The following is a 13,117-nucleotide window of genomic DNA, read 5'->3' on the forward strand; positions in this document are numbered from 1 at the left end:
CTTGATGAAGGTGATACAAGCCTTTGGACAGATGCTTTTCGATCAGCCTATAGATTACTAACATTAGAAGAGGCTCATACATGTTGATACATGCTTCATTGTTTTGTCTGAAAAGAACCTGTGTATGTTCATTGTCTTTTTCCAAAGATGATGATTGCCATTTACTGCTAAAGAATATTCGTATGCTTCCTTTGTTTGTTGGTGCTGTATGACAGAATGGCTTTTTGTTGGTCGTGTCTTGTACATCGTTTTTTGCGCGCTGTTCGTCTTTTTCAGAAGTCTTTCTCAATGCGGATAAACTACGCATGATGCGTTTGCCGACTATATGCAGGATTTTTATATTAACTAAACTTTGAGGACAACAATTTTTTTACCTGCATCAACATTATTTTTTGACTTCTTATCGTTACTACTGCTTAAAATGTACATGCTGTAGGGTAGAAAAAAAGAAAGAGAAGGAATAAATAAAATGGAATGTTGAACCCTTTTTTTTTTTGTTCCATTTAATTTGCCTTTTCTTAACACGAGTCAGAGTCGCTTTGCATTCCTCCCTGGCGTGTCACTTATAAAATTAATGCGTTTTTGAGATGATGAAAATGCAAATAATACATATTTTTTGCCTTTTAGAATGGCTTGTTTTTTGATGATTGCATGAACGTAAAAAAGAAGCTTTTTCTTAGAGGATACACTATGGTGTCAAAATTCTTTTATAAATAATCATAAAACGTATTTAAACTTATTGCTTCTATCTATCTATGATCATTCAAATGTTGGAGTGAAATTTATTTATTAAGCTCATGTAGTTGATTACTGCTCATGAATACAATTTTTTTCGTTTTCTCAGTTAAGGAGAAGAATCAAGGAGAACTTTCTAAACGTATAGATGTAAACATTAAGCTTCTTTGTATAATGAAAATCAAAGTTAAAATTGTCATATTTCACGCTACAAAATATGTACTATCCTAGCATAACTTATAGTGCAATCGAAACGACTCTTGGTCTGATAAATTTGTTTTTATGAATACTGTGGAAGCTATAAAAAAATAAGATAGCCAATACCAATTATGCAATCGCCGATTAAGGGGTGAAAGAAAAGGGGTGAAGAGTAGAAAATGTCATTGTTAAAAAAGGCAATTTTTTCAGCAGTTCCATGAATGCTTTGTTATAAATTAATTGAATCAAAAAATGCTTTTTGTCTACATATAGTTTGAGTGCTTTTATAGCTATGTATTAGGTATCTATTATCTAATTGCTCCTCTTTTTTCTTGTTGGTGGTCAGTAAAGCACCTTGCAAGATTTCAAGAGTTGCATTACATTCGAACTAAAACGATGAGGCTATTTTTTCTCTTTCTCTATTGATATGCTGTACATGTTGATCCAATTCAACACACGCATAATTTTCTCCTCATACAGCAGTGTATAGTGATCTTGTAACAAAAGATTGTTGCGGAACTGAAAAGACAGCAATAATTTCATGATCCTATTCTTGGAAAAATGCCTACATTTGGAATCATATAAATCTTATTACACAATGACTAAATTTGTCGAATTTTTCTTACTATTTTTACCAATGTTGCAACGAAGATCTCTGTTAGAGTTGAATACTGCTTTTGCTATTATTAAGTAGTGTCGATCTCTTTGTTTGGTTCAAACGCAATCGGTCTAAAACTTGATATTATGTACTAAAAAAGAAATGCCAAGTCCATATACCACTTACTTGTAGATATTCATACTTGTCTTGCAAAGAGGTAGATCTTTCAAATAGCTGAGTGGGATGATTATGTTGAATACAAGAATTGTTTCCCACCAAGGTAAACTATTGATGGTATGACAGTAGCCATGCTTTGTTGCGGACAGTTAAATATACTTTGGAATCTAGAATTCCATTTAAAAAAATGCATAATTACACAAAATGAAAACCTGGGTTACATATTTTTTTTTTTTTTTTTTTTTTTTTTTTTTTTTTTTTTACAATTTTTTACATGATATCTAACCAATTGAACTAAAGGCTATAATAATGCGGCACTTTCTTTTTTCTGTAACAGCTGCTTTCTATTTACCCATCTTCTTACAAAAAGGAAGGGAAAGAGAGAAACGAACAAAAGTGCTAGAAAATTTAATATGTCTCTATATCGCCCCATAAATAGGTCTTTAGACTAAAAGAACCGTTCAGTACTTAATAATAGAAATCACAATATGACTGGACGGACAACCCTCATATTCATTTGTGTCAATCGTAACATGCTCTTTTAGTACCGGAGAAGTTAAAAATAATATATGGTTACAACATTATAAGATTGTGTAATATGTCGACATGCATATAAAATACGGAGGCAATGGAAGACTTTATGACTGTATCCTCTTCTTCTTTTTTAAATCTATAAACATGAAATTGTCTTATTGCATCCTGCTTCTTGCTGCCTTTGCTGGTCTCCAAGTCTCCGCTGCTCCTGGCAGCACCAAGTGTGTCTCTGGATCTGCTGGTCTTGGTAATGGTGATGGCTATAAGGGTTACTGCTGTAATGATTCCGACGATTGTAAGGACGCCTGTGTAAAGGGTGTCTGTGTTGGACCCTCTGCCCCTACAAAGACTACAACTACCTCTGGTAGCAAGCCTACTTCCGGCACATGTATTTCCGGATCTACTGGTCTTGGTAAAGGGGACGGTTACAAAGGCTACTGTTGTGATAATAGTGATGATTGTCAAGACACTTGTATCAAGGGCGTCTGCAATGGTCCTTCTGCTCCTAGCAAGACTACTACAACCACAGCCACAAAAACAGCTACAAAAACAACTACAACTTCTGGTACCCAACCTACTTCTACCTGTGCACCTGGCTCTTATGGTCTCAGTAATGGTGATGGCCAAGGTGGAGATTGTTGCAAGACCAATGACGATTGTAAGAATGCTTGTATCAAGGGTGTCTGTAACGGCCCCAAACCTAGTGGCACACCTGAACCATGCAAAAAGGGCTATGCTGGATTGGCTGAAGGCAATGGTCCTCTCAATGCCTGTTGTGAAACTAGTGACGATTGCCAGGAAGCTTGTGTCAGAGGTAGATGCACTGCTCCCTAAATTCCTTTCTATCCAAACCATTGTACCTTTTCTTTGTAAAAATAAAACAAAATATTTTAATTTGATTGTCGATATAAAGTGAGCATTTCATTCAGAGACAAAACAAGAAAGTCCCAAAAAATACTACTGGACTCAAACAAAATACAATGGCACAAGACTTGCTATGTCATGTCATAATGCACAAACAATGCAAGGGAACGTCTGCTGTGGCACATGTTTTGAGAGTCCTATACTTATGGAATTCTATAGAAAGAAAGAGAAAAGCCATTGAGCCCTTACTAGATGCCGTTTAGCAAGAAGTTATATGAGATAAACTATTCGTTCACAATCACCTTTCAACATTGCTTATGGGCTTTTCTTTAAGAACCCATCAAAAGCAAAATAAATGAGCCTGAAAGACGTCATACAGCACAGAGCCTATAGACCAAAGACACTGCACATCAGCAAACTTTCCAATATGGCCAGATTGTTTACGGCTCTTTGATTGCAAAAAGTACACCTACATTAAGAATATAGGCTTTATGACTGCGAAACGTAAAGGCTGTGCTTTTTTACAAGTTTTTTTTTTTTTTCATCAACTCGCTCTTACAACTACACAATACTAGTGCACAAGCCATTGTGGGTGTGTCTGATAAGATTCTCAAGTTACGCACAATTGCTTAAGATTGCAGTTTCTTTATGCTCTAGCCTGTTGTCTACGGTAAGTATTCGGGACTTGAAGAACCTGGTTTAGAAAAAAAAAAGTTTGATTTAGTTGGAGAACTGTCAAAGAAGTTATTGGAAGTAAATGGATTATTGTATAATTCTTTTCTTGTGTGTGTTCATCTGAAGATCCTAGACTCGTTTACAATGACTGTCTTAATATACTAAAAAAAGGCCATGACATTACTCTTCTTTATTACAGTCTACGTGCTTCATTTTTAGCATAAAAAAACATATATCTTGCCCTCCCCCCCTCATTATCTTCTTTATTCATGATGCTCAGAAATGCTATAATCCTCGCCTTTTCTACTTTGATAGGCTTCTCAAGCGCTTTCAATGTAAGAATTTGTTTGCTGTTGTTGAACTCTAACCTAATTCTGTAGAATCAATGCAATGACAACATTGTGGATTGTAAGCTTATTTACTATTATTTCTTAAACAAGATACTTATTGTTGTTTCTTATAGATTGGGGCCAAAACTCTTACGGAGCTTCTCACCCAGAAAACCCCCCTGGATAGCAACAGCCTCTTCGACACTATTGTGATGATGATACTATCGACACATTCCCTGTTGCTTCTTTGACAACCTTCTTCAGCGTAGGCGGCAAACCAGAGATTAATAAACGAATCTACCAGGCAGTGATCTCTTCTTTAAACTGAAACAGCAAAATCATTACCTGATAGCTTTTTTTAAAATTTTAATTTCTGGTTTGCCGCCTACGCTGAAGAAGGTTGTCAAAGAAGCAACAGGGAATGTGTCGATAGTATCATCATCACAATAGTGTCGAAGAGGCTGTTGCTATCCAGGGGGGTTTTCTGGGTGAGAAGCTCCGTAAGAGTTTTGGCCCCAATCTATAAGAAACAACAATAAGTATCTTGTTTAAGAAATAATAGTAAATAAGCTTACAATCCACAATGTTGTCATTGCATTGATTCTACAGAATTAGGTTAGAGTTCAACAACAGCAAACAAATTCTTACATTGAAAGCGCTTGAGAAGCCTATCAAAGTAGAAAAGGCGAGGATTATAGCATTTCTGAGCATCATGAATAAAGAAGATAATGAGGGGGGGAGGGCAAGATATATGTTTTTTTATGCTAAAAATGAAGCACGTAGACTGTAATAAAGAAGAGTAATGTCATGGCCTTTTTTTAGTATATTAAGACAGTCATTGTAAACGAGTCTAGGATCTTCAGATGAACACACACAAGAAAAGAATTATACAATAATCCATTTACTTCCAATAACTTCTTTGACAGTTCTCCAACTAAATCAAACTTTTTTTTTTCTAAACCAGGTTCTTCAAGTCCCGAATACTTACCGTAGACAACAGGCTAGAGCATAAAGAAACTGCAATCTTAAGCAATTGTGCGTAACTTGAGAATCTTATCAGACACACCCACAATGGCTTGTGCACTAGTATTGTGTAGTTGTAAGAGCGAGTTGATGAAAAAAAAAAAAAACTTGTAAAAAAGCACAGCCTTTACGTTTCGCAGTCATAAAGCCTATATTCTTAATGTAGGTGTACTTTTTGCAATCAAAGAGCCGTAAACAATCTGGCCATATTGGAAAGTTTGCTGATGTGCAGTGTCTTTGGTCTATAGGCTCTGTGCTGTATGACGTCTTTCAGGCTCATTTATTTTGCTTTTGATGGGTTCTTAAAGAAAAGCCCATAAGCAATGTTGAAAGGTGATTGTGAACGAATAGTTTATCTCATATAACTTCTTGCTAAACGGCATCTAGTAAGGGCTCAATGGCTTTTCTCTTTCTTTCTATAGAATTCCATAAGTATAGGACTCTCAAAACATGTGCCACAGCAGACGTTCCCTTGCATTGTTTGTGCATTATGACATGACATAGCAAGTCTTGTGCCATTGTATTTTGTTTGAGTCCAGTAGTATTTTTTGGGACTTTCTTGTTTTGTCTCTGAATGAAATGCTCACTTTATCTATTGATGTGGCAATGAAAAAGCAATCATAATACTAAACACTTTCAAATTCTCCTTCGTACTGTCCCTTACGTAAGCAACAGGGCGGGAAATAAAGGGGGAGGATATAAGTTATGCATATTAAAAAGGATCTGCACATCAGCTCGGTCGAATTTAATTTATCTTTTCGGATATTTCAAATGTTTAGACATGATATATTGTATGAAGTATATATGCAATTATCATATATCTTCTGAAGTTTTTGAAAAATTAAGATCAAGTCTATTCTTGTAAATATGAAATAACATCACTGTGATTGTGAGGAAATCAGACGATAATAAATAGCTGTCCAAATATATCATGAGCAATTAATGCAACAACACTCATGAAATAAATACTACCAAACGCAAAAGGATCACTTTGAGCCCAAGAGTCAACTATTCTTGTCAGATTTTATTTTATAAAGAAAAACGACAAATAATTCAACGATACTGTATCAATTTTGGATGAATGTTACTTCTAAAACAATCCTTTAGGTGAAGATAACTTATGCGATACAAGGGTTAACCGTGTAGCGATATTGACTATTGAAGAATCAAGAAATATATCGAATGAAAGCAATCAGAATGCTACTTCAAAATCAATTCAAAAATTTATCAATTTTGATATCAATTCATCTGTTGATGATATTGATAATGTTTGCTATGCTAATGGCAAAAGACTAAAGAGGTTTTATGGCTTCTAAAAAATTTCCAACTGAGCTTATTAAATCAATGAAAAACAAGAACTATATAGTTATAAAGCTCGCTTTCTTCAACATGTATTTTTAGTCAAACAATTGATGATAGAAAGAAGAGCCAAGTTTTTGACTCTGTGGCTATTGATACAACTTATTGCACTAACAAATTGAGAATATCTCTCATCTGTGCTTATGAAACATGCAACATTGGTCACCCAAGTCTTATTAACTTTGTTTTTGTCAACAATTAAAATACCTAAATATGTTCTTGTTTCTTTTAGACTTTCAGGAGTCTTTTTAGACTTGATCCATTGTATTCTTATAGTCAAGGCGCTAAACATATTCCTAAAAACACTTTGCAGTTTCCAAAAAAAAAAAAAAAAAAAAAAAAAAAAAATGAAATGAAATAAGCAACCTCTCCGAAACTATAGCAATCAATCAGATAGATGTATTAAACCTTCCTTAGTCATTAGACAATACTAGATACTCATACTCCATATTTATGCATAGAACTAAACTAGAACGAAGTTGATAAATAGTTTTTCATGTGTTGATTGTTTTCAAATGACAGTAAATATTACGATTTTAACCATGCTAGAATAATCACTGGGCTTTAGTGTAAAAAGATGAAATTCACAGACATTATGGTGCATTAAGAGATACATGACCAACTTTAAGTTATGCCTATAAAAGGATAGATATCCTTTCGATAAAGCACGCACGGTCTAATCAAAGACCACCTGTTTAGGGACAAACAAAAAGAACGGTTACTCTATTTGAGCAACACGTGCTATCAGCCTACTCAAGCAGTAGAGAATACGATTAATTATGAAATCAACTAGAAGATAATATGTGCAGAGAAACACAGCTTATATTGGATATAAAGCTTTGATGTTCAAGACTGATTATATGCCCCCTTTTTTTTTTGTTAAACCACATGATAATCTCGCCTGATGTTCCCCTTCATCTTTAGCATCGTATAAAGCCAGACTTATTTATGCACAACGAATTCTAATGCAATTGTAAAATCACCTGCCTGAAAGAACATCAATATAAGTCCATTCTTTCTTCTTTTTCTCCTTTATTTTCTTTAACAAGATCGATTCTCGGTTCAACACCAGAATGTCCCATTTATCCAACACAAAAGCTATACATCTCGAAACAACACCTCGAGCGTATTATGAGTATTACATGACAGCTGCGCCTAGTTATGATTTGTACCCAGGTCTTTCTCGTCGCCTTGTGAATGGCCATGTACATCGACCTACACGGCCCAAGCGCCAACCAAAGAGACAAGCCCATTTTTTAAATATCAATAATACGATGCATTTACGACGTAATTATAACGAACAGGAAGACCCCTTATGGCAACCTCAACAACAGCAACAAGGGGATATGACTCCGCCTTGGGATTTATATCCTGCAATATTACGTAGAGTATGTGTATATGTGTTATGAATTCCTGCGTGTACTGATTACGTTATAGGTCGAGAACTTTGGTACAGAACAAATGAGACAGAGACTTCATACGATGGAATCAACCATTACACTGGTGTAATATACTTTATTAATTTGTCTAGTAAAGAATGCAGAAATTATGATACATAAAAGAAAAAAAAGAGATAATACAAGAAATATGAAGGAATGAGAAAAAGCTAAAAATAAGTATGTGTCACAATACTCTAAGCACGACCACCTAATGTGTACGATTCTGACGTTCTTATTTGACTAGTGGCTACTGTCATGGGTTTTTTGCTATTGTTTTTAGTGAGTAAGTCAGTGAAAGACCAACGAGATTGTTTGTATGATAAGTGAGTGGAAGTAGGTGCGTTAGGGTCATATCGTCCAGTTCTCATGTCTTGAGGGTCTAAATAGTCACCATCCCTATAAGCTGTCTCATAATAACGACGGTCTTGTGATTGGAATTGAGATTGCGATACACGTCTTTTTGTGTATTTGTCTACTTTGTGATAATCATAAGTGTTTTTAATTTTATCAATCAATCCCATAATTATAAAGAAAAAAAAGAAAAGAGTATAAAGGAAAATCTTTTTTTCCTGGCCCTTTTATATACAGTCGGAAAGCGGAAAAACATTTATGTGTAGATCCTATTTGGGCTAAAGTAAACCTTTGCTCTCTCTCTTTCTCCTCCTTGTCAATATTACCATATATTTTTCTTGACTATAGCGTCATGATGACTCTGTGTTTGCTTTTATTTTTTTTCTTCTTGTTTACTTCCTAATGGCTTTCAATCTCCATTTTAAAATAGAAAAAGGCAAAAGCGGATTGGACATGTCAAACTCATTGTTGTTCACCCTTGTTTATTCAAAAAATAGAAATGAAGCATGTGTTAACATACACCTGGAGCTTCCTTCTTCTTGTTCTGTTCATAATCCTTGGACTCTTCTTCAGCACGTTGTCTTTTTGTACGGCCAACGCTTGCATGGTGATTATGCCTTGCACTTGTTTGGCGAGTTTGGCTATCAATTCAATTAGAATTCATGAAATGATATTTTTTTTCCTTACCGATGATTATCGGATTCTTTTTTGTCCCATTCGTCAAGTGTTTTTATCGCAGCATTAATGTCACGAAGCAAAAGATCGCAACGGTTTCGAGTAAAATCTTCACGAACAACAACACGAAGGAGCTTCAAATGCTGCATATTGGGTGCCATGGTGTAAGCAGGGACAATCCAGCCTCGCTCACGCAACTTAGTAGAGAGATCAAACTGTCAAAAGATGGATGAGAACTTGTTTCTTCTACTCAGCCTTTTACCTCATCATAGTACTCCTTGGTCTTTTTAAAGTTGAATGCAACAAGAGGTACGCCTTTGCCGCCGTGTTCACTCAGGATGTTGAATTTACCTGTTGCTTGCAACTTGCTTGCCATATAATCAGCTGTTGAAACCAGGTTTTTCATGATGTGTGTAAATCCAGTTTTGCCGAGACGAATAAAGATGTAGTATTGAGCAATGATATTAGAAGCGCCTTTACTAAAATTAAATGTGAATGAAGCCTATGGAACTATGTCAGCAAGACTCAATATTCAGTAACTTGCCTGATCAGAACCAAGATAATTGATGTTAAAGACAAGATCTTCGGGTAAGTAGCCCTTGCTTCTCCATAAAGCCCAACCAACACCAGGATAGGTCAATCCATACTTGTGGCCAGATACATTGATTGAATGAACACGACTCAATTGGAAATCCCATTGTAACTCGGGTACAACAAAAGGGGCAACAAATCCTCCACTATAAAAGAGTAAGTGTAAAAGCAGTTTTTTTTGTCGTATTTACCTTGCTGCATCTACATGAATACCAATATCAAATCCTTTCTGTTTGCACTTTTTGTCCAATAAGGTGTTCAATGTCTTGACGTCTTCATAATGGCCTGTATACTAGATACTCAAAATGAGTTGCAGGAATATGTACAATGTATACTTACAGTAGAGCCTAAAATGGCACAAATACCAATCGTGTTTTCATCAACAAGATCTATAGCCTTCTTTGGGTCCATATAAAGCAGTTTTTCAGTACAAGGAACTTCTCGTCCTTCGACTTCCAAATATCTATTAGACATAAGTAGAGCTTTAAAAAACAACAACACGTTACCTCATGGCTTTATGCCAAGCGACTTGACAGTTAGCGCCCATGATGAAATTAGGTTTATCCGTGGATAATCCTTTTTCTTTTCTAGCAGCTTGCCAACGGCGTTTCATGGCGAGTGTGGCTAAAATAATGGCCTCGGAGGAACCCACAGTAGAACAGCCAATCGCTTCGTTCCCTTCATTATCTTGTGGTGCATGAAACAAGCGAGCAATAATGTTAACACAACGATTCTATGTCATGATGAGATGGACTTGGAAAACTTTAAACATAACTTACACTTATTTCGGCAGTTTGAGGATACTCTTCAAAATCAATAAAGTTCTTTGACAAGTTTTCCGTCATCAATTGTTCTGCTTCTTTTTCCATAAATGTAGTGACAAAGCTAGCTAAATTCAAAGCAGGAGTACCATCCAACTATGAAGAGATGTGTTGGATGTCATGATTTAATAGTATTATATACATACTGTAAGTTCATCTTTAATCATACGGTAAGCAACACCTGTTGATCAATTAAATATGGTTTATTCTGATAAATAAACTTACTAGCAGGCATTTCATCCTAGAGAGCAATGTATGAATGGTTAGTATAATAAATGAATGAGAGAAAGTATACCTCTGGCATCTCATATCTACAACTCATTGAGTTCATATTCTCTTTTTTTTTTTTTTTTTTTTTTTTTTTTTTTTTTTGGCTTACCTTGGAATATCTCTAGAAGCCCAATGAGTACCATAAACAGTACTTTCGTATTCTGTTTCTTTATCTTCTTGAGGTTTCGACTCTTTTTTTTTTTTGTTTAATACACTTCAGTGTCTATAGAAACCATATATTGAACTTACTTTCTGTAACTGCACGCGAAAGGAATACCATGTTATAATGACAAGAAAAAGACCTAACAAATATTCAAGTTATTTATATGCAAAAATAAACCCTAGCTCTTGAAAAGCCTTTCTCAATGAAACAGTAAGGTATCACAATGACATACTTGTGTCAAAACCAGGATCTGTTTATACTTACTTAAAAGTGACAGACATTCCTGACTTTGAAATAAACACAATGCCTGAATTCAATTTCTCTTTTTTTTTCTCTCTCTATTTCAAATTATATGCTGGGCAGAAAAAGAAGTCGAGTAGACCAAGGTAAGATCTAGTTTGTTCCAACACACACACTGATTAGATTTCTTGAAAAGAAGAACACAGTCATGAAGAAAGACGTATTGCACCCAGAGACTACAACTTTAATTTTATACCAACACTTCAACCAAAGCAAAATAAACATACACCGAGTGTTTCTACACTCACACAACGCTTCAAATCAAGGTTAAACGAATACAAGCCGACTAAACCACCCACCACAGCAATAGCCCCTGAACCTGCTTTTATAAAGCACCAATTAATTTCATACACTATTCTTATTTACATGCAAACTATATTTAATGTGGTTGTTTCTATGACTGTGTTGTACATCTTTGGCAAAATTATGTTTGCCATTAAACAAGACTTTCGTCTCAAGACACAAGAACATATCAATGGTAACATAGGCTCTACAAACAATGCATTTACTTGTTGTTTAGTGCTACATAAAGAACGATTGGCATGCACCAATCATTATTTTATTAACCATTGTCAAGATGATCATCGAATTCCTGCTATTGAAGATATGTGTAATACATGGGAGGCTTGCATGAATCGAGATATTGTTGTAGCTCAGTAAGTTTAGATGCGTTGTTCTTTGTTTTCTTATTTTATACAGAGCCAAAGTATCAGCAGAAGCCATTGCAGAAATTATCAACAGCTTTGTTGAACCCATTTCTTACAAGACTTTGGTAAAAAAAAAAGTTAATTCATGCAATGTATTCATAATTTGCATAGTTCTTCTTTTTAACAGCAACAGTCGGTGTCTTGGTCTTTTCTAATTTAGCATTTAGCTTATTAAAGAGAACGCATAAACATACCATTGCATATCCACAGTAAAAAAAAAGGAAGGGCTTTGGTTTATGCAAATCTACGTCATGATGCGACATTTATTTTTAATATTTTTTTCTTTTTTATTATTTCTTTATCGATAATGGATGATTATGAATCGTTAGGAGCTAATTCAACCATGACACAGAATGCGATCGCAGGAGCCATGGCTGGTATTGGAGAACATTGTATCATGTACCCAGTCGACAGTATACGAGTAAGTTTACGGATAGAAATTACCATGTTAATCAACTAGACACGCATGCAAGTGCCTTCTTCAATAACAGATATGGCAGCCAATATGTCGAGCAAATTCCAATTTAGAAACCAAAAAAACCTGTGGCGAGGTGTATATTCTGTCATAGCAGGCGCTGGGCCTGCTCATGCGATTCATTTTGCCACTTATGAATTTTGTAAAGAAAAGTTGATTCTATCCAATCAAACAATATTTGGTTTACCCAATCAGTTGATTGCTTCTGGTTGTGCAGGAGCCATTGCCACATTGGCTCATGATGCATTAATGACACCGTTTGATGGTAAAATACAACAACAAGCAAGCTAGTAGATTAATAACAAGATAATAGTGTTAAAACAAAGGATGCAATTACGAGATTCAACGTATCGTTCAGTCAGAGAGTGTGCTCGAAAAGTATATGGAAATGAAGGTATCAAGGCATTCTATATCTCTTTTCCTACTACGGTATCCATGTCTATTCCATTTCAATCTGTTCAGTTTGCTACTTATGAGTACTGTAGATCAAAATTGGATCCAGAAGGTAGTTATAACCCAAAAGCACACATGCTAGCAGGAGCAATAGCAGGAGCAATAGCATCTTCAGTCACAACACCCTTGGATGTGATAAAGACATTACTGCAGACAAAAGGGTCATCGAATGACCAGCAAATTAGAAATACGCGAGGGTTTAAAGAAGCAGCCATTATAATTTATGAAAGATATGGTTTACGAGGATTTCTTAGAGGATATAAACCCCGTGTACTAACAAATATGCCAAGTACTGCCATTAGTTGGAGTGTGTACGAGTATTTTAAATGGTTTTTGGCAAGTGGTGAAAATGACAAGTTTATAGACCGTATTTAGATGTA

The 13,117-nt window shown here is 35.3% G+C and overlaps 6 protein-coding genes across 6 annotated transcripts; 4 read left to right on the forward strand and 2 right to left on the reverse strand.

Annotated features, from left to right (window-relative positions):
* Nucleotides 1-2,386: 2,386 nt before the first annotated feature.
* Nucleotides 2,387-3,076, forward strand: B0P05DRAFT_466450 (uncharacterized protein; the record flags this gene model as incomplete). Its single annotated transcript, XM_051574338.1, has 1 exon — nt 2,387-3,076. One exon carries the CDS (start codon nt 2,387-2,389, stop codon nt 3,074-3,076), a length of 690 nt encoding a protein of 229 aa, XP_051436790.1.
* A 4,015-nt stretch (nt 3,077-7,091) lies between these two features.
* B0P05DRAFT_24397 (uncharacterized protein) lies at nt 7,092-8,013 on the forward strand. The gene has a single exon (XM_051573319.1). It carries the CDS (start codon nt 7,566-7,568, stop codon nt 7,899-7,901), a length of 336 nt encoding a protein of 111 aa, XP_051436791.1. The 5' UTR covers nt 7,092-7,565; the 3' UTR covers nt 7,902-8,013.
* Nucleotides 8,014-8,125: 112 nt separating this feature from the next.
* B0P05DRAFT_578230 (uncharacterized protein) lies at nt 8,126-8,452 on the reverse strand (the record flags this gene model as incomplete). Its single annotated transcript, XM_051581843.1, has 1 exon — nt 8,126-8,452. One exon carries the CDS (start codon nt 8,450-8,452, stop codon nt 8,126-8,128), a length of 327 nt encoding a protein of 108 aa, XP_051436792.1.
* A 646-nt stretch (nt 8,453-9,098) lies between these two features.
* On the reverse strand, nt 9,099-10,980 carry B0P05DRAFT_533909 (glutamate decarboxylase). The gene is made up of 12 exons (XM_051577260.1): nt 10,889-10,980; nt 10,749-10,830; nt 10,665-10,680; nt 10,595-10,610; nt 10,516-10,550; nt 10,328-10,465; nt 10,055-10,281; nt 9,888-10,011; nt 9,740-9,840; nt 9,502-9,694; nt 9,160-9,459; nt 9,099-9,121 (listed from the first exon to the last, which is right to left on the reverse strand). Exons 1-11 carry the CDS (start codon nt 10,917-10,919, stop codon nt 9,208-9,210), a joined length of 1,215 nt encoding a protein of 404 aa, XP_051436793.1. The 5' UTR covers nt 10,920-10,980; the 3' UTR covers nt 9,099-9,121; nt 9,160-9,207.
* Nucleotides 10,981-11,118: 138 nt separating this feature from the next.
* B0P05DRAFT_608725 (Di-sulfide bridge nucleocytoplasmic transport domain-containing protein) lies at nt 11,119-11,762 on the forward strand (the record flags this gene model as incomplete). Its single annotated transcript, XM_051583375.1, has 3 exons — nt 11,119-11,188; nt 11,239-11,580; nt 11,623-11,762. Exons 1-3 carry the CDS (start codon nt 11,155-11,157, stop codon nt 11,760-11,762), a joined length of 516 nt encoding a protein of 171 aa, XP_051436794.1. The 5' UTR covers nt 11,119-11,154.
* Nucleotides 11,763-12,152: 390 nt separating this feature from the next.
* B0P05DRAFT_466098 (mitochondrial carrier domain-containing protein) lies at nt 12,153-13,112 on the forward strand (the record flags this gene model as incomplete). Its single annotated transcript, XM_051574307.1, has 3 exons — nt 12,153-12,230; nt 12,270-12,549; nt 12,598-13,112. The coding sequence occupies 3 exons, from the start codon at nt 12,153-12,155 to the stop codon at nt 13,110-13,112; spliced, it is 873 nt and encodes a 290-aa protein (XP_051436795.1).
* Between the last annotated feature and the right edge of the window lie 5 nt (nt 13,113-13,117).

This window comes from Gilbertella persicaria, assembly GCF_025201335.1.
Source record: "Gilbertella persicaria strain CBS 190.32 chromosome Unknown B0P05scaffold_11, whole genome shotgun sequence".
Lineage (NCBI taxonomy): Eukaryota > Fungi > Mucoromycota > Mucoromycetes > Mucorales > Choanephoraceae > Gilbertella > Gilbertella persicaria.